This window comes from Oncorhynchus masou, chromosome 12 (genome assembly GCF_036934945.1).
Source record: "Oncorhynchus masou masou isolate Uvic2021 chromosome 12, UVic_Omas_1.1, whole genome shotgun sequence".
Taxonomy (NCBI): domain Eukaryota; kingdom Metazoa; phylum Chordata; class Actinopteri; order Salmoniformes; family Salmonidae; genus Oncorhynchus; species Oncorhynchus masou.
In genome coordinates, this window is record NC_088223.1 from 41,678,984 (window position 1) to 41,699,466 (window position 20,483).

General features: G+C 46.1%; 1 protein-coding gene across 5 annotated transcripts in view; it reads left to right on the forward strand.

Moving 5' to 3' along the window:
- Positions 1-20,483, forward strand: part of LOC135550105 (sodium bicarbonate cotransporter 3-like) — a 72,647-nt gene that overhangs the window by 37,131 nt on the left and 15,033 nt on the right. For 4 of the 5 annotated variants that reach the window (XM_064980591.1, XM_064980590.1, XM_064980592.1 and 1 more), the window contains exons 3-11: positions 180-326; positions 2,996-3,134; positions 3,845-4,005; positions 4,281-4,469; positions 13,142-13,260; positions 14,853-15,010; positions 15,262-15,349; positions 15,574-15,720; positions 16,187-16,299. In XM_064980591.1, coding sequence (XP_064836663.1) covers positions 180-326; positions 2,996-3,134; positions 3,845-4,005; positions 4,281-4,469; positions 13,142-13,260; positions 14,853-15,010; positions 15,262-15,349; positions 15,574-15,720; positions 16,187-16,299 — 1,261 coding nt within the window. Of the gene's footprint in view, positions 1-179; positions 327-2,995; positions 3,135-3,844; positions 4,006-4,280; positions 4,470-5,561; positions 5,943-13,141; positions 13,261-14,852; positions 15,011-15,261; positions 15,350-15,573; positions 15,721-16,186; positions 16,300-20,483 lie in introns of all 5 variants that reach the window. The other variant, XM_064980595.1, reaches the window with a different exon arrangement.

The following is a 20,483-nucleotide window of genomic DNA, read 5'->3' on the forward strand; positions in this document are numbered from 1 at the left end:
GGCACAAAAACTAGGACATTTGCATTTCAGAGCAACAATCTAACAATCCAGTGGAACAAAAGTAATAGCAAAAATAAACAAATGTGGTCTTTTCCTTCCCTATCTAAGTAGGTTATTCACAGAAAATGGAAACCAGGTAATCTGTCAATCTCTCTCTGGTCTGGTCTGGTTTGTCTTAGGCCACAGGGCGGTCTACGTCGGGGTCCATGTGCCTCTGGGCCGGGAGAGCAAACGCAGGCACCATCGCAGAGGCCACAAACACCACCGCAAGAGGCGGGAGCGGGAGGAGGACCACGAAGAGGAGGACCGTGAGGACCCCACGTATGGTAACCAACTTCTACCTTAAAGTCCAGTAGAAAGCTGACTGTTAGAAATGTTAGTAGAGGTGCTGACTAAAGGAATAGTAAAAAAAAAAGGAAGGAAGAAAGTCAGACACTATATATGCTGACAACAATTTAATAAGTTAACCATTTTACCCATTAGCTGACTGTTAGAAATGCTAGTAGAGGTGCTGACGAAAGGAATAGTAAAAAAAAGAGAGAAAAAAGGAAGAAGGTCAGACACTATATGCTGACAACAATTAATAGGTTAATGTAGTGTCTTTTTTATTTTTACACAATTAACTTCTGTTCCACCTTCCGTGTAGCTCCTCGTTCATCTCCTCATGCAAATGAATAAATGTGGGGTGGCACATACAGTGCATTCGGGAAAGTATTCAGACCCCTCGACTTTTTCCACATTTTGTTTTACGTTACAGCCTTACTCTAAAATGGGTTAAATTGTTTTCTTCCCTCGTCAGTCTACACACAAATACCCCATAATGACAAAGTAAAAACAGGTATTTAGAAAATTTTGCTAATTTATATATATATTTTTTAAACTACTGAAATATAACATTTACATAAGTATTCAGGCCCTAGGCTGTGTGCTTAGGGTCGTTGTCCTGTTGGAAGGTCAACCTTTGCCCCAGTCTTGAGGTCCTGAGCGCTCTGGAGCAGGTTTTCATCAAGGATCTCTCTGTACTTTGCTCTGGTCATCTTTCTCTCGATCCTGCCATGTCTCCAAGTCCCTGCCGCTGAAAAACATCCCCACAGCATGATGCTGCCACCACCATGCTTCACCGTAGGGATGGTGCCAGGTTTCTTCCAGATGTGATACTTGGCATTCAGGCCAAAGAGTTCAATCTTGGTTTCATCAGACCAGAGAATCTTGTTTCTTATGGTCTGAGTCGTTTAAGTGCCTTTTGGCAATCTCCAGGTGATCTGTCATGTGCCTATTTTTTTCTGATGAGTGGCTTCTGTCTAGCCACTCCTCAGAAAAAGGAGTTGTCCTCCTGGAAGGTTCTCCCATCTCCACAGAGGAACTCTGGAGCTCTGTCAGAGTGACCATCAGGTTCTTGGTCGCCTCCCTGTCCAAGGCCCTCCCTGATTGCTCAGTTTGGCTGGGCGGCCAGCTCTAGGAAGAGTCTTATTTGTTCCTGTAACGTGTACGCTAGGAGTCGGGAAGCAAGTCCAGGGAGTGAATTTAATAATCAATAAAACAAGAAAGTAGCGTACCGACATAAAACACAGGAACAGAATCAATAACACCTGGGGAAGGAACCAAAGCGAGTGACAGACATAGGGGAGGTTATCAGGAATGTGATGGAGTCCAGGTGAGTCTCATGGGGGCGCAGGTGCGCGTAACGATGGTGGCAGGTGTGCGTAATAATGAATAATCTGGCGACGTCGAGCGCCGGAGAGGGGGAGCGGGAGTAGACATGACAGTTCCACTGACCTTCAATGCTGCAGACATTTTTTGGTACCCTTCCCCAGATCTGTGCCTCGACACAATCCTGTCTTGGAGCTCTACGGACAATTCCTTTGACCTCATGGCTTGGTTTTTGCTCTGACATGCACTGTCAATTTTGGGACCTTATATAGACAAGTGTGTGTCTTTCCAAATCATGTCCAATCAATTGAATCATTTACCACAGGTAGACTCCAAGTTATAGAAACAGCTCAAGAATGATCAATGGAAACAGGATGCACATGAGCTCAATTTCTAGTCTCATAGCAAAGGGTTTGCATACTTATGTAAATCATTTATTTCTGTAGTAGGCCACCATGGGCTAATTTGGATAACGAGTCAGTTGTGTAGCACTAGACATAATCATAACGTATTGGAATCACGTCAACTCAAAACAACTCCCACCCCAGCTGCTACCCTCAAGCATTCTCCCAAATAACATTTTGATTACTATTCTCAATTTGAATACTGTGTTGTGTCATGCTTCCCAGAGGCAGAAATAGAACCCTGTAGTAGGCAGGTCAGGGTACCTGGCAAAGTCTCTCAGGCGTCTGTGAGTGTTTGGCAGACACATGGAGACCTATCTGTCCATTCATTCAGAGAGAGTGTGCATGCTGTGAATGGAGCATCACTCTTAAAGGCAACCCCGGGCCTCCAGGAGCAAGCAGTGACACTGATGGAGGGGGAGTGTGTGTGTGTGTGTGTGCGCGCGCGTCTACATCGTGGTCCATGTGCCGCTGGGCCGAGACAGCAAACGCAGGCACCACTGCCGAGGCCACATACACCACACACACACACACACACACACACACACACACACTCACACACAGCCCCAACCGCCCAGGGGAAAGGGATAGACGGTCGGGAAAATAGCACAACATGACAATTTGAACTGTCTGACTGTCGTTCACTCTCTCACTCTTTTTATCTGTCCAATATCCATTCCTCTTCCAATGGTGAATTTTGCTCCTGGAAATCTGCTGTTATCGTTGTGGTGATTCCCGCCAGCTTCACTCTAGCGCTCTTCGTTCACATTGCCTGTTACTACTCCCACACACACCTGATTATTGAACATATTTATTCCCTCTTTGTAATGCAGAGGAATTCACAGCAGTCCATTCAGAAGCTAAGCGTTGGATCCTGCTCCTCCCACACTCTCCTCCAGTCCTTGTCTCTATATCTCCGTCTCTCTCCCCCCCCCCTCTAGACACGCCCTCCCAGCGGGTGCAGTTCATCCTGGGTACGGAAGATGATGACGTGGAGCACGTCCCCCACGACCTGTTCACCGAGCTGGACGAGCTGTCCTTCAGGGATGGGAGCGCCACCGAGTGGAAGGAGACAGCCAGGTAGGTCACAGCCCAGCCCAGGGTCCAGCTTCCACACTCCAGAGACCATGTGACTTCATCATGTCGTTTAATGTTCCTTCAGGTCTAAATTCAGCAGCTCTTTATTGATTAGTTTAACTTTGCATCTTGAGAATGTTGAAGTCGTCTTCTTGACTGTGGTAAAATATTCAGGGAAACCAACTTTTTAATGGCCAAAACTGTAGGCTGGTAAACTGTGGCCTTTTTATAACCTTGAAATTGTCTTGCGGGGGCGGGGGAACAGAGAACTATGAGATAGTGACGTGTCTTGTGTGTGAGTGGGAATGTGTTATCATGAGTAATGGGTAAGATTGACAGAGCTCTACTGCCTACAAGTCTGGCTGTGAGTCAATCGAGGTTAGTCATCCTCCATAGCCATGGCATTATCACCATCCCAGACAATGTCAGCCTACATTCACGGCTCAGACACAAATACACAGCAATTTACATCTCTTAAAAAAAAAAAACTGTTTAAAACTGGTTCCAGTCTGACAGGAGGTAAAAGCCGGAAAAACGCTATCAAACTTTTTCCATTACCTCTCAGAAGTGAACCACTCAAGGGAATGCAAATTGTCTGATATGTTCAGGCCTGGTCTTGACCTCTGGTCAAGTTATTCTTAGTCAGCATTGGGGAAATTTGATTTATTGTGTGTGCTTGTCTTGTGTCTGTGCGCGTGCGCGTGCGTGTTTAGGTGGCTGAAGTTTGAGGAGGATGTGGAAGATGGAGGGGAGCGTTGGAGCAAGCCCTACGTGGCCACCCTGTCTCTACACAGCCTGTTTGAGCTGAGGAGCTGCATCCTCAACGGAACCGTCATGCTGGACATGAGGGCCACCTGTATCGAGGAGATTGCAGGTACATTCATATCAGAAGAGTTTGTGTGTATGTGTGCATGTGTGTACGCTCATGTGCATGCTATTTGATTATTTCGATTTGTGTATGCAAATGATAAACAAGGCAATAATGAAAAGTTGGTTGAATAAGGTGAAACTGAATGTGTGTGTGTGTGTGCGTGCGAGCGTGCAAGCTCATTTGCAAGTGTGTGTGTACCAGTGGTGTAAACCTCCAAATGAGCAACGATACAAGGCAATACAATGCTTATGTGTGTGTATTTACATGTGTGTGTCCAGACATGCTGATTGACGGCATGGTGGCGTCAGGCCAGCTGCAGGAGGACCTGTGTCAGAAGGTGCGCGAGGCCATGTTGAAGAGACACCACCATCAGAACGAGAGGAAGCTCAGCAACCGCATCCCGCTGGTGCGCTCAATCGCAGACATAGGCAAGAAACATTCAGACCCGTTGTTGCTTGAGAGACACGGTGAGATCCCCCGCGCCACGCACAGTCCATTTCTTTTTCCTCGAGCCTCGAGGGGGTTCAAATAATCTTTGCAATCCTTGGTATTCCAATAAAGGAAAGGTGACAACATCTCCCACATACACTCTTAGGGAAAAGCCTTCCAAAAGGGTTCTTCGGCTGTCCCCGTAGGAGAACCCTTTTTGGTTCCAGGTAGAACCCTTTTGGGGTCCATGTAGAACCCCCCCCCCCCACCACCACCACCGTAAAGGATACATCTGGGTGAGGATGGTGCGTGTGGCTGGCCTGTCTCAGGGTTTGCCCACAGAATTAACAATGGCTTCTACTCCATGTCGGAATGGTTGGGGTGATGCTCTTCTTGCAGTTCGAAATGTTTTGTTTGCCGAGCATGACCTTAGGGTGTGATGTGTACGATAAGTATGGTGTGTGGATGTTTTATGTGACTGAAATAACGAGCTCGTGCTACAGTTATAACAGTATAACTACTAACAGTACAGTTATAACTACTAACAGTAGTGCTCTCTGTTCTCTGTCCTACTGTCACATTTTGTTCTATTTGAATGCATTGAATGCAATGTTGCCCGGGTATAAAATACGCGTGAAATGTCATATGTTAATGTGCTACACAATCATGGTAAGTTATTGCACAACTTGGACAGACATGAAATATGTCTGGTTTTGCGTGTGGTTCTGTATTTGTATGCACAATATACTGTACACTGACACTATGCTAACCAACCCACATCTCTTCTCCTGCTTGCAAGCATCTCTCTACCCAAAATGCTCCCCCTCAGTCTGTCACTGTGTGATTGGTGAGCGGACAAGCCTGTTGGTCTGTTGTGGACACCTCCCCTCTCCCACCTTTCACCTGCAAGAACCTATCGATGCCTCTGTCTCTTTTTAACCACACTCCTCCCAAGCTCCCACCAACTTCTCTCTCTGTGCCCCCAGAGAATGCACCCCTAAAACCACCTCTCTGATGGCATTCTCCCTCATATGTTCCTCCTTTTACCATCCTCCCCCTTTTTCCTCCCTCCCGTTCTTCTCTCCCTCTTTTCCCTTCTTTGTTTTTTTGTTCTCTTCCCACCGCTCCAGGGGAGGGCCTCTCTGCCTCCCGCCACTCTCTGAAGCCGGGGGCCTCCGTCTCCAACCTGTCCCAGAGGCGAGAGTCCCGGGTCTCCGTCCTCCTCAACCTCCTCCTGCCTAACTCCTCCTCCTCCACCTCCGCTGGGGGGCCCTCCCCCGGACCCTCGCCTCTCACCACCCCTCAGAACACCCCCCCTACTCCCCGCCGCTCCCCAGACCCTCCCCGCGCCCCTGGCCCTGCCCCGGTCCCCCAGGCCATCCCAGAGGTGGTGGTGTCACCGCCTGAGGACGATGAGTCGCCACCCAATGCCATTACAAAGGATGAGGAGGCGTATACCAATCGGCAACCGTCGCTGCAGACTAGAGGGCTCCAGCAGCTGCCCTTAGAAGGCAAATATCTGTGTAGCCTGCCAGTGTGAGTCACGGCTTGAACAGAGAACACTAGCACCAGCATGCTGGCTGTGCCCTCCTTCACCTACCCAACTACAAATCCATGACAACCCCCCCCCCAGCAAGGTTCACTTTTTATACCCCTCCTCTGTTAACTCAACAAGACCTCCCACAGTTTCCCTCCACCTTGTTCCTTTCTTGCATACCTCTCTGTCTGTGTTTCTCTAGTTTAGTCTTATCCAATACATTTCTCTGCACTCTCTCCTTTTCCCTCATATCTCGCTCCATTCCTAGGCTATTTATTGTTCACGTTCCTTTCTCTCTCCGTCTATCGCCACCTTTCTTCATCCCAGCCCTCCCACACGAACCCCTACCTTGCTTGGCTTGGTCCCTCCACTTCTCTCTGCTCAATGTGTGTGCATGGCTCTCCTCGAGAATGTGTTTCATCATTTACCACACCATAGTTCTGCAGGGTCCGACATTAACAATGGCCCGCTGCGGCGGAGCCAGTAAAAACATGTAGAGCCAGTGGGTCTCCTCAGTCACTGGGCTGACCGGGCCAGTAACTTCTCAGTGCATTTTGGCGTTCCATTTTGACATTTACCTGCTATGTAATCTCTAATGGGCAGATCTACGGAAACATAACTGGTACCTTAGAATCTGTTGGGAAGGAGTGGGATGTGTGGGATAGCAGGGAGCAGTAGTTCTGGTGTTAGGGTTTTACGTCACTGGTTATTTGGACAAGTCACGATTTCGTAGGTAAGGGAAAATTCGGCCCGTGATTTGCAAAGGAGAGAGGTTGGAACTCGTCGTTCCGCTCCTTGTTCTAGCATCGTTCTAGCACCTGGATGGCAGTGATGTACTGGGCCGTACACACTACCCTCTGCAGTGACTTGCGGTCGGAGGCCGAGCAGTTGCCATACCAGGCAGTGATGCAACCAGTCAAGATGCTCTCGGTGGTGCAGCTGTAGAACCTTTTGAGGATCTGAGGACCCATGCCAAATCTTTTCAGTATCCGGAGGGAATATAGGTTTTGTCATGCCCTCTTCACGACTGTCTTGATGTGCTTGGACCATGTTAGTTTGTTGGTGATGTGGACACCAAGGAACTTGAATCTCTCAACCTGCTCCACTACGGGCCCGTCGATGAGAATGGGGTTATGCTCGGTACTCATTTTCCTGTAGTCCACAATCATCTCCTTTGTCTTGATCCCGTTGAGGGAGAGGTTGTTGTCCTGGCACCACACGCCCAGCTCTCTGACCTCCTGTAGTCTGTAATAGTTTACAAGCACTGCCACATCCGACGAGTTTTAGAGTTGGTGTAGTATGATCCTGTATTGACGCTTTGCCTGTTTGATGGTTCATCGGAGGGCATAGCGGGAATTCTTATAAGCTTCCAGGTTAGAGTCCCGCTTCTTGAATGCGGCAGCTCTACCCTTTAGCTCAGTGTGGATGTTGCCTGCAATCCATGGCTTCTGGTTGGGGTATGTACGTACAGTCACTGTGGGGATGACGTCATCGATGCACATATTGATGAAGCCAGTGACTGATGTGGTGTACTCCTCAATGCCATCGGAAGAATCCCCGGAACATATTCCAGTCTGTGCTAGCAAAACAATCCTGTAGCTTAGCATCTGCTTCATCTGACCACTTTTTCATTGACCAAGTCACTGGTGCTTCCTGCTTTATATTTGACTTGTAAGCAGGAATAAGGAGGATAGAATAATGGTCAGATTTTCCAAACGGATGGCGGGGGAGAGCTTTGTACACGTCTCTGTGTGTGGAGTAAATGTGGTCTAGAGTTTTTTCCCCTCTGGTTGCACATTTAAAACGCTGGTAGAAATTACGTAAAATGTAAGTTTCCCTGTATTAAAGTCCCTGGCCATGAGGAGCGCTGCCTCTGAATGAGCATTTTCCTGTTTGCTAATGGCCGTATACAGCTCATTGAGTGCGGACTTAGTGCCAGCATTGGTTTGTGGTGGTAAATAGACAGCTACGAAGAATATAGATGAAAACTCTCTTGGTAAAAAGTGTGGTCAACAGCTTATCATGAGATACTCTACCTCAGGCGAGCAAAACCTTGAGACTTCCTTAGATATCATGCACCAGCTGTTGTTTACAAATCTACATAGACCGCCACCCCTTGTCTTACCAGAGGCTGCTGTTCTATCCTGCCGATACAGTGTATAACCCACCAGCTGTAGTTCGTCCACTTTATCATCCAGCGATTGTACGTTGACCAATAGTACCGATGGCAAAGGCATATTAGCCACTCGTCGCGGGCTCCTTACCAGGCACCCTGATCTTCGTCCAGATCAAGATGAGTAATCTCTGTTCTGATGTCCAGAAGCTCTTTTTGGTCATAGGAGATGGTAGCAGCAACATTATGAACAAAATAAGTTACAAACAATGTGGAGAAAAAAACAAAAACAAAAGCATAGTTGGTTTAGGCCCCATAAAACGGCAGCCATCCCCTCCGTCGCCATCGGAGGGGATGGCTGAGATTACCTGCCGTGTTGCAGTCTTGAACACCATTGAAGACTACACGCGGAAAAGCCATGCTGTTTGTATTTGAGAAATATGATTGGCCATTCATTCGACCACGCTGATCGCGACTCACAACTTCTCGAGCAGTAAATAAGTTGAGCCGCTCACGCGAGCCGTCCAGAGTAAAAAGAAGAGCTCACCAATCCATTTACTTTAGGGAAATTGATTTACAAATGTCAACCTTCAATAGTGAACATGCTAGCATTTATGGCAGCCCTGCCCCACCTCTCTGATTCAGAGGGGTTGGGTTCAATGCAGAAGACACATTTCAGTTGAATGCAATCAGTTGTATGACTGACTCGGTGTCCCCCTTTCCCAATTAATGCAATTCTAAATCATTATGTCGCTAGATTCTATTACACAGCGTTTTGATACATTCCATAATAACCAAATGTAGCCTAATGCTAGCTGAATATAGAGAGGAAACCTGCCAACCTGTAGGTCCTGTTTAGGCAATGCATTTTAACTACACAATGTCTGGGCCAGTAGAAATTCTGTTCAGGCCAGTAGATTTTTGGTCAACGGTAAGAAAATAAAGATTTGGTTGGACCCTGGTTCTGTGATATTTCTGTGTCCACTTTTTCATTGCAAACCTTTTTTTCCCCATTCAAGTCCTAAGATGAAACCTGAAGGGGTTTAATCAACTGCACATGTTCCATCCCTTGAGGGCCTGTGTAATCCAGTCAGTGTAAGAGTTGAGTCGCCTGACTCGCCACTATGGCAACAGGTCTCATATCATGGCGTATCCTCCCAGCTATAACTGTCACTGCTCTGCATGACTGTCCTATTGTGAATATACAGTCAGGACAGACTTAAACAACTTAAAAACATCTGGTCTTTTTCCAGAGCAGCATTGTTTGGCATCTCTCCTCCATAATTCCTGAGTATAAACACACAGATGTCTCAGAGACGTTTTCTTTAAGAGTCTCCTACGCGTGCAAACAGCATGCTAAATATAAAGCCGTGGATTGGGGTTGGGGTGGGAGGGTTGTAACGTTGGCACGTAATTCTCTCAGTCCCAGTGTCATCCACCGTGACTTTTTGTCTTCCCAGACCTGCATAGTCTTTATCCCCTGTGTATATATATAATTATATATATATATATATATATATATATATATAGCAGTGTGTGTAGAAAAGAGCTGAACTGGAAGGTTGGGTCATGACAACTAGAGACTGCTGGTTAGGAGAGAAACATGAATTAAGGGTGGAAGCTGGTGGTCTTATTATAAGTACTTGTGTGGTTCTGTAATCTTCCATTACTTAATGTCTATAAAGACAACGTTTGCCAGGAAACAATATAACGTACTTGACCACGTTGTGAGTATCGCTCGAGTGAACGTTGAATCCCATGCTAGACGACATGACACCATTTGCCAACAAACGATATGCTACGTACTTACTTCACCTCGTTCTGAGTATCGCTCATTTGAGTTTGAATCCCATGCTGGCATAGACAGGTGGTTAAGGATGATTTGTTGGAGCTTTTAGAAGCAAACAATGAATAGAACACCTTCCCTTACAATCAAAGATGAGGAGGTTTGATAATGCTGTGGGGGTTGCTTCTCTGACTCTGGTACTGGGGGCCTTGGAACGTGCACAAAGCACAATGAACCTGCAGATTACCAGGTGTTTTGGAGTTTAATGTTCAACCCGGTGTCCAAACATTGGGTCTCCATTGAAGGTTGTGGGTCTTCCAGCAGGACAACGACCACCAACACGCATTCCAAAAGCACCCAGGGATGGTTCAAGAGAGATGATGGACTGTAATGGAGTGGGCGAGAGAAGAGGTCAGATCTTAATCACATCTAAAAACTTATGGCGAGGTCTGAAAACAGCCGTTGGTGGAGGGCACCCCCTCAAACATTGAAGTATTAGAGCGGTTTGCTGCTGCAAAAAAAGGAGGACAAATGACCCGTAAAAGGTGCAGCAAGCTCATTGATGGCTGCAAGAACATTTGTCTGCAGTTATCTTGGCCAAAGGCTGTGCAACCAAGTACTAGCCTCGGCATACCAATCATTTTGTCCATGCCATTTGTCTTAATTTTCTCAATTAAAATTATAAACTTGATATAGTTTACAAAACTAAAATTGGTTCTGCAATGTTGAATGTACAAAACAGTGTACTGCTATTTCCATGACAGACTGACCAGATGAATCCAGGTGAAAATCCACTTCAATCAGCGTAGATGAAGGGAAGGAGACGGGTTAAAGAAGTATTTTTTAGCCTAGATGCAATTGAGACATGGATTGTGTATGTGTGCCATTCTGAGGGTGAATGGACAAGACAAAATATTGAAGTGCCTTTGAACGGGGTATGGTAGTAGGTGCCAGACACATCGGTTTGAGCATGTCAAGTACTGCAACATTGCTGGGTTTTTCACGTTCAACAATATCCCGTGTGTTTCAAGAATGGTCTACCACCCAAAGGACATCCAGCCAACTTGACACAACTCTGCAAAGCATTGGAGCCAACATGGGCCAACATCCCTGTGTAGTGCTTTCGACACCTTGTTGAGTCCATGCCCCAACGAATTGAGGCTGTTCTGAGGGCAAAAGGGGGTGCAACTCAATATTAGGAAGGTGTTCCTAATGTTTTGTACCCTCAGTGTATATACAGTATGTATATAAACGTATGTGGACACCGCTTCAAATTAGTGGATTCGGCTATTTCAGCCAATGTCAGCACAATAGCTGTTTGTCAGGAGCATCACAAAAGGGTTTCCATGGCCGAGCAGCCACACACAAGCCTAAGATCACCATGCACAATGCCAAGCGTCGACTGGAGTGGTAAAAAGCTCACCGCCATTGGAGTCTGGTGCAGTGGAATCACGTTCTCTGGAGTGATGAATCACACTTCACTATCTGGCAGTCAGGCGGACAGATCTGGGTTTGGCGGATGACAGGAGAACGCTACCTGCCCCAATGCATAGTGCCAACAGTACAGTTTAGTGGAGGAGAAATAATGGTCTGGGGCTGTTTTTCATGGTTCAGGCTAGACCCCTTAGTTCCAGTGAAGCGATATCTTAACGCTACAGAATACAATGACATTCTAGGTGATTCTGTGCTTCCAACTTTGTGGCAACAGTTTGGGGAAGGCCCTTTCCTGTTTCAGCATGAAAATGCCCCCGTGCACAACGCGAGGTCCATATAGAAATGGTTTGTCTAGATCTCTGTGGAAGAACTTGACAGGCCTGCACAGAGCCCTGACCTCAACCCCATCGAACACCTTTGGGAGGAATTGGAAGGCCTGACTGCGAGCCAGGCATAATAAATAAACATCAGTGCCCGACCTCACTAATGCTTATGTGGCCGAATGGAAGCAAGTCCCCGCAGCAATGTTCCAACATTTAGTGGAAAGCCATCCCAGCAGGTGACGAGCAGGAGTCCACATACTTTTGGTCATGTAGTATATATATATATATATATATATATATTATTTTAAACCTATTTTAGAAGAAATAGGGAATCATTTATGAAAAGTGAAAGGGTGCCAAATAATTTGGCCGCAACTGTATACAGTACACCTACTCACATTTTGATTGCCGGATTCTCTGGTAAAAACTATCTAGCTGTCTAATGCCACAGTACCAAACATAACATGTAGTGCCAGCTCTTAGCATGCAGATGAAGACAAATTATCATTAGAGTCAGAAGTTTTTGCCCTCAGTGTGCCCCTGCTTTTGGAATGATATGATTTGATTATTCGTAGTCGTTTGCATATGGACCGTGGCCTGAGGTCCAGCGTGGAGCCCGCATTCCGTGCTTTATCTTCCTGAATGAAGTGTGTCCGCGGATGCAACCTCCGCTAATCCCTGTCACTCCCAGGGGCTTTGTGAGGAATGTGAGCGATGGCGCTTCTGTTCATCCCAACATGGCTGCCTATTAGCCCGCAGGGCCGGGTGACAACAGGTCACACGTCAAGGAGGACCACAAGGAAATTCACCCATTCATATTCATTTGAACACTCCTCCACGTTCTAGGTGATTGAGACAGAGGGAGGGGAGTGTGTGTGCGCGGTTGCTGTGTTACAGTTCATTCATTTCTGTGGTAATTTCCTCAATGCATGTCTCCCTCGCTGAAGTGCTGGCGTTTCCTGTGTATGGCTCACCTCACATGGCTATAGGGTGCATTGAAGTGGGGAGGCGGATGCGCAATTTCTTGAACTCTTATCACTGAAGGCCGTAATAAATGTTCATTATGTTAGCAATTTGTTAAGGTCTTTGAGAGTGTATAAATGAAACTATGTATATTATATAGTATATTTTACTATTATATATGCATATGTAGTCTGGGCCTATACAGAGAGCCTATTGAAAAACAATTGCAAATACAGCAATACAGCTACATTATTTCTGTATACATTTTCAATAGAATAACCTGTATTGTGTTTTGATGCTTTGCAAACTCTGCATATACTGTAAATGATATATGAAAAACACAGTATTATCAAATGTAGGCATTCTAATGTATCCACGAGAATGCACTGAGCAGCGGGTACCTCGGTCCTCTAGAGCTGAAATTTCTAACACTCTTCTGCCGCTATCCCGTCTCTCTCTGTCTCTCTGTCTCTCTGTCTGTCTGTCTGTCTCTCTGTCTCTCTGTCTGTGTCTGTCTGTCTGTCCTTTTGTCTTGTCTTGTCTTGTCGTTGCAGGGCCATTGATGTCCACGCACTCTGTCCCCAGTAACCTGGATAGCAGCAGCAAGACCGGAGACAGGAGGCCCTCCAGAGCTGGGGTCAGTAAAGAGAACAGCAGTGTGGACTTCAGCAAGGTAACCCCTGCTACTGGGCAAAGGACCCCCCCCCCATCATCAGCCACTCTCATCCAGACATCCAAGACAACCATCATCAATCACAGCCCTTACTCTCTGAGCATAAGAAACTTCACCCACCCCCTGCCTGCTAGAACCAAGAGCCAGTCTCAAAGTGAACTGTACATTGTTTAATTCAATAACTGAGTTTGGTTAAGTGAGATCTTATCCCTCATTATATCCATTTATGACTCTTTTCAGCCATGAAATACGTAGGCTGGCGGCCGTGAGGAGTCGGCTTACAACCAGCTTTCATGTGTTTGCCAAGAAGCAATCTCATACTTGACTGGGGTAGTCTAATCAAAAGAGGGAGAAGGAGACCGAGTGTGTGTGTTTGTGGAAGAGAGAGAGATGCAGATATTACCTATCTCAGTGGGCAAGGTCTCCCAGCGCTGTTACTCAGTTCAAACAACCGACCTTGAGATGAAAGGGACTCCTTTGCTCAGTACTGCCCCTTATAGCTTCCCTCTACTGCCACTAACAACGTAGCTTCCTCCAACCCTAGCGTCCATCCATAGCTTCAATCTGCCACTGAGCATGATCCCTCCATCCCCAGTCATTCCTTCCTTTAATTTGAAGTCTCTCCCTACTCTGTTGTGCCAATTGGGCTCCAGGTAGATATAATGGCATAAATTATATATTTTGCTCGGCTTGATTTGTTATACCAGTGTTTCCCAGTATGGGGCTGCACTGCCGTGTGCATCCCGCGGGACCTGTGGTCCCCGACAGATCATAGCAGCGCGGTTGGCATTTGTCATGCTGTGGGCGGTTAGACAGACAACTTGAAAACATGCTACAGTCCCACGGATTATTTTGAACGGTTGTCTTTCTGTGTTGTATGTGTTATCTATTGTATAAAAAAAAATATTAAAAAAATTGTGTCACAGTTCACAAACTCTTATAGGCTAATTCTGCTTCAAGTTCAGTTAGCCTATCTCTCCTCGTTTTTGTTGGGCGCACGAGAACAAATGCGCCCATGTGTGGTCTCAATTAAATAGCCTGTAGCCTATATGCATGGGCGGAGAAGCCCGGCGCCATTGTCTTTCCATGGGAAATGACTTCCTAAATAGGATAGGCTATAGTTTAGACTCCGACATTGAATGGTAATAAGCATTGGTGACGCATTAATTTGTCTGCCTGCAAAACGTCCTGCTTCTTTTCAAGTTATTGCTAAGGTTATTTCTGTCTTTCTGTTTTGTATGCCATGTGTTATCTAAATTGCTGGGACTGGGGATGCTAGGCAAGCTGTGTCCCACACACCTACATTGCGGGACTGGGGCCAGATTTGGGAGCAGTTCTTGCGGGAAAGGGTGGGAGTCGGATGAGAAGTCAGCAGGAGCGGGCGGGCGCGGTAAGAAAAGTCGTGGGCGGGAATTAAGTCCGGCAAAATAATACACTTTTTCTTCTTCTTTTTTTCAACTAATCAACTCATCATCAAGGACCAGGATTCACAGAATTCACAGAAACAGGGCCAGGATTGGAAGACACTGTCTCATATAATTGTTACTTCCTAAAACGTCTCTCTCTCTCTGGTCCCGTTCCGCTCCTTTTAGGTGGACATGAACTTCATGAAGAAGATTCCTCCGGGCGCCGAGGCGTCCAACGTGCTGGTAGGGGAGGTGGACTTCCTGGAGAGGCCCATCATCGCCTTCGTACGCCTGTCCCCCGCCGTCCTCATCACGGGTCTCACGGAGGTGCCCGTGCCCACCAGGTAGGTACACTACATCTCTACACCCACTCTTTCCCTGCTCTTTCTCTGTCTAACCTGCTGGTCCTAGGTTTATATTCATGCACCTGCTCCCCTACCAGTAGCCGAAACCATTTGTATTTGGAGTTTGAAGTCCTATCACTGAATATACTCAATTATGTTGGGTTCTGAATAAAATACTTTGTATCTGCCTCTACCTGGCCATCTACATTGCGTTGAGTCTAATGCGTGCAAATGGTTTGTGTCCCCTACAGGTTTTTGTTTCTGCTGTTGGGTCCACACGGGAAAGGCCCTCAGTACCATGAGATTGGCAGATCCATGGCCACACTGATGACAGATGAGGTGAGAATACGGGAGATGTTTTACGTGCTGCTGTTTGTGCAGTTATCCTTATAGTCTTATAAAGATTAGTAACATTCAATCATCAACATGAATTAGCTTCCCCTCCCCCCACATGCATAGAATAGACTAACTCATTTGAGTAACTTTTCAGGTGTGGCGTTCAGACGAGATCAATTTTAAGATCAAAACGTAAAAGCTATACTCTTTCCTGCATTTCTCTGTAGATATTCCATGATGTGGCGTACAAGGCCAAAGATCGAATGGACCTTCTGTCTGGGATAGATGAATTTCTGGACCAGGTGACAGTCCTTCCCCCAGGAGAATGGGACCCTTCGATACGAATCGAACCCCCCAAGAACGTCCCATCGCAGGTGAGGGTCTAAGTCGACATATATAAACAGAAACAGAAAATCAACATGTCTGAAGTCGAGCCTGATTTTAGACGATTGGTCACGTCGTGCTCTTCAATCTTGATCCTGGAGACCCACGAGGGGTTTTGTTTCAGCCTAGCAACGAGCACACTTGATTAAATGAATCAAGGGCTTGATGATTAGTTGAATCAGATGTGTTGGAAATATAGTCTACCCTGTACCACCTGTAGGTGTCCAAATTTGAAGAGCACTGGCTTGCATGTTAGTTTCCTATGGCGTTTCCATGATGTGTATGACTGTGCCTCCTGGTGGCAGTAGAGGATATAACAGCCTTGTAATAACTTATTCATGCGTGCATGTATTTTCGTATGGGTGGCCACAGCGGGAATCAAACCCATGACCCTGGCGTGGCCAACTCCATGCTCTACCATCTGAGCCAAACCTATAATGTCTCTCTCACTTGTAGTTGAAGAGAAAGATTCCCTCCCAGCCCAACGGGTCACCCTCACCCTCTGGGGAGATGTTGAAGGAGGAGGATGAAGGCCACGGAGCTGGGCCCGAGTTGCAGAGAACCGGACGGTGAGCTATGCATATTCATTTATAGCGGAGGTTTCCGGGACACAGATTAAGCTTAATTCTGGACCTAAAAGCATTGTCAATGGAGATTCCCCACTTTTTATTCCAGAACTAGGCTTAATCTGTGTCTGGGGAAAACTGCCGCATAGAGAAGAGTTGATTAGGGTAAATCTCAAATGACACCCTATTTCTTACATAGAGTTGTGATCAACAGTAGTGGACTCCAATACATGTGGAATAGGGTATCATTTGAGACACTGCCTAAGACCTTTTTTTTCAGTGGTGGGCCATCAGGGCCAGCAAGGCCTTCTCTGCTGGCCTAAACATCATCAGAATATATATATTTTTGAAATATATTTTCCCACAAATATGTATTAAATTATTCCTCAGAGTAAGAGTTATACTCTTCATTTCATAGCTTTCCTCTTGGTTGCACTGCTTCCAGCCCCAGGGTGAGATTTAGAGGGCTGGTCTTTATGTTAGATATTTTATCCAATCATATTCAGCCATCATGTGTTGCCAGGGGTCTAAAATCTGCTCTCAGGCCTTCGGCATCAACAGTGCGGGCGCTTGTAGCTTAAAGTGAATGGAAATGAAAATTTAGTGTCAACCAATCAGCTTTAGAGTTGGCTATTGTACGCCTGCTGGCTGGCTCCAGTGTTACACAGGAGCCAGCTAGCAGGCGTAGTGCGTGCATGTCTTTTGATTGGATTACCAATATTGAGAGGCAGGTCCTATGGGCAGGTCTATGCAGAACCTCAGAAATAGGAAACTGAATTTGATAAACAAATTAATTCGCGTACTACTAAGCTGTTTTTTCAACCCACAATGGCGGAAGGAGGAGAAGATATCGATTTGGTCGAGGATATAATTATAACACCATTCTCATGACTAACTTTGTAAGGAGAGGTCGCCCGACGCTGAAGCTACAAAGCCTGTCACAGGTGGGAAAGGGGTTCGTTCGCCACTTTCAAAGTTCCAACTACGAGTGCTATCAATGGCTCACAGGCTCCGAGAAGCACTGCAAACTGTGCTGCTGGGAATGCCTATTATTACAATTGAGCGAGAGAGGCGCAGGTTCAGTCAAATCTACGATGACACCCAGTTCACCCAGCGCACGTCGAGGCCCAGCACAAGGAGACCCATACTACCAACAACTCCACAGCAATATTCTGGACAACATTCTTTGCCAGATACGAAACACGTTTCAAGACCACAACAAATGTATGTTTCTCTCCCTCCTGGACCCCCAGCACTTTCAGACGTACCGGAAAAATTCCCGCAAACAGCCTTCTCCAGCTTAACAGAGAGTCACGGAAAGTCCCTCTGTTCTCCTTGATTTCCTTAAGCGGAAAAATCTGAATGAGGACATGGGGCAACTTTACACATTGGCATGTGTGACAGTGACTATCCCTGTGTCCACGGCTTCTGTAGAGCGGTCATTCTCGGCCTTAAAGCGAATCAAAACGTATTCCAGAAATGCTACTGGACAGACTCGGCTTTCAGCATTAGCCTCCATGTCGATAGAAAAGGACTTATTGGTGGAACTAAAACGCACAGATAGACTGTACAACAGAGTCATTGAAGTCTTCTTGAGGAAAGAAAGGAGGATGGATTTTGTGTTTGTGTAGGCATACAATGCATTTGATATTTTATTAAATGTGTATGTATATTTCACATTTTATTTTGTTAATATTAAATAGCCTATATATTAACAAAATAAAATGGCAAATAGCCTGTTGCAATTTTATTTTTTTATTTTTTTCAGTGAATAGTTATGTGTCTTTATCATCACGGTGAAACTGCTTTGGGTGCGACTGAATAAATGTATAGTGTCCAGAGCCATGGCATCATAATGATGGTAATAAGAGGTGGATTAATTTGGGTGGGACTGTGTAGGACCTCACTGAAGGCCCAGGCCCCAGGCCCACGGCACGCCACTGTTTCAAAAAAATACTATGGTATGACATAGGCAATAGTTTGTAAAACTATTTTTTTGAACTGTTTTGATGTTAAACTGCTGTTTATTCTTGATGAAATGCATTAAACACCTATAAGGTAATCCAGTATGAAACTGTTTATGAAGGCCAAAATGAATAACATACAATGCCCACATACTGTGACATTGCCAATGCACTGCACACGTTACAGTTACGATGCTGACATAAGTAAATACTCCGGTTCTCCGGGTGAAAGCCTCTGAGATCGCGTGGCTGGTAGAGTGTGATTATTTTTGACCTCACTCCCCCAGGACACACACACCTCGCAGACTGGGCACTGCATTATTTACCCTTCTGCAGATCCACTCTCGGCGTGCTGCTATAAAAAGCAGCATGCTGGCAGAGAACGACAGAGAGAGGTAGAGGGGGGGAAGGAGGGATAAAGAGCATTAGAGAGAGAGAGAGAGAGAGAGAGACTAAGGTAGGGATAAGGGATAGTCTTTACGGGGTGTAATACAGTCCCTGAACACACAAAGGGGTGGTGACTTAGACCTGAGAGTGGTGGGTTGAGTGTGTTTGTGTAAGTTAGCTGAGTGTGTGTGTGAGGTAGGAACCTGGGTGTGAATGGGTTGAGTGGTATCTGGGTCAGAGAGCAGGAGTGTGTCCAACCCCGGTGGAAAACTAACAGGGTTCCCCTCAGCAAGGAACACAGTTAGGAAATGACCATTAACCAAAGATCTCTAAAATGTCAATTAGTTCTTGTAGGAAGTGTCCAAAAATGTGTACCACATTTGAGGGTTCCAAATTTATTTTCTGGCAGACCCTATTGATGATAGTGTTGTCACAATACCAGAATTTTGACTTCGATACCAGGTTTAGTATCATAATACTCAATATCAATACTCGATACCAAGGCAAAAAAAAGTGTATTAGCTAAAGTCACAGAATAACCTTTGGGCATCTTTTGAGTTTTTGTCGTACTTTGTGTGAAGGAAGTTCTAACTTCTAGCACAGATGTAATGGTAGGCTGACTCGCTGTAGCTGTGGACTTTCGCCTAAAATCCTTCTGCAAAACCATACATGAGCATATAAACATTTTACAATTAAAGCTACTAACTGTTTTAAAATGTAATTTGATACATATCAGGGTAAATTTACTCATCCATGGTCATAATATTGGGTCAAATTATACTGAACAAAAATATAAAAGCAACAGTTTCAAAGATTTTATACCCACCGCACTCTATTCGCAACATTGACATCAACAAACCATGTGCCCACACGACGCCATACACGTGGTCTGCGGTTGAGAAATCTGTGGCATTGTGTTCTGTGACTAAACTGCACATTTTAGAGTGGCCTTTTATTGTCCCCAGCACAAGGTGCACCTGTGTAATGATCATGCTGTTTAATGAGCTTCTTGATATGCCAGACCTGTCAGGTGGATGGATTTGCTTACTGCCCCAATAGATCCACAGACGATGCAATCGCCATCGCACTGCACACTGTCCTATCCGATCTGGACAAAAGGAATACCTATGTAAGAATGCTATTCATTGACTGTAGCTCAGCATTCAACACCATAGTACCCTCCAAGCTCATCACTAAGTTCGGGGCCCTGGGTCTGAACCTCGCCCTGTGCAACTGGGTCATGTTCTTCATGACGGGCCACCCCCAGGTGGTGAAGGTAGGAAACAACACCTCCACTTTGCTGATCCTACACACAGGGGCCCCACAAGGGTGTGTGCTCAGCCCCCTCCTGTACTCCCTGTTCACCCATGACTGCGTGGCCATGCACGCCTCCAACTCAATCGTCAAGTTTGCAGATGACAACAGTAGTAGGCCTGATTACCAACAACGACGAGACGGCCTACAGGGAGGAGGTGAGGGCCCTGAGAGAGTGGTGACAGGAAAATAACCTCCCACTCATTGTCAACAAAAGAAAGGAGCTGATTGTGGACTTCAGGAAACAGCAGAAGGAGAACGCCCCCTATCCACATCGACGGGACCACAGTGGAGGAGGTGGAAAGCTTCAAGTTCCTCAGCGCACATGACGATCTGAAATGGTCCAGCCACACAGACAGTGGCAACAGCACCTCTTCAACCTCAGGAGGCTGAAGAAATTTGGCACAAACTTTTACAGATGCACAATTGAGAGCATCCTGTCGGGCTATATCACCGCCTGGTACGGCAACTGCCTCGCCCACAACCGCAGGGCTCTCCAAAGGGTGATGTGGTTTGCCCAAT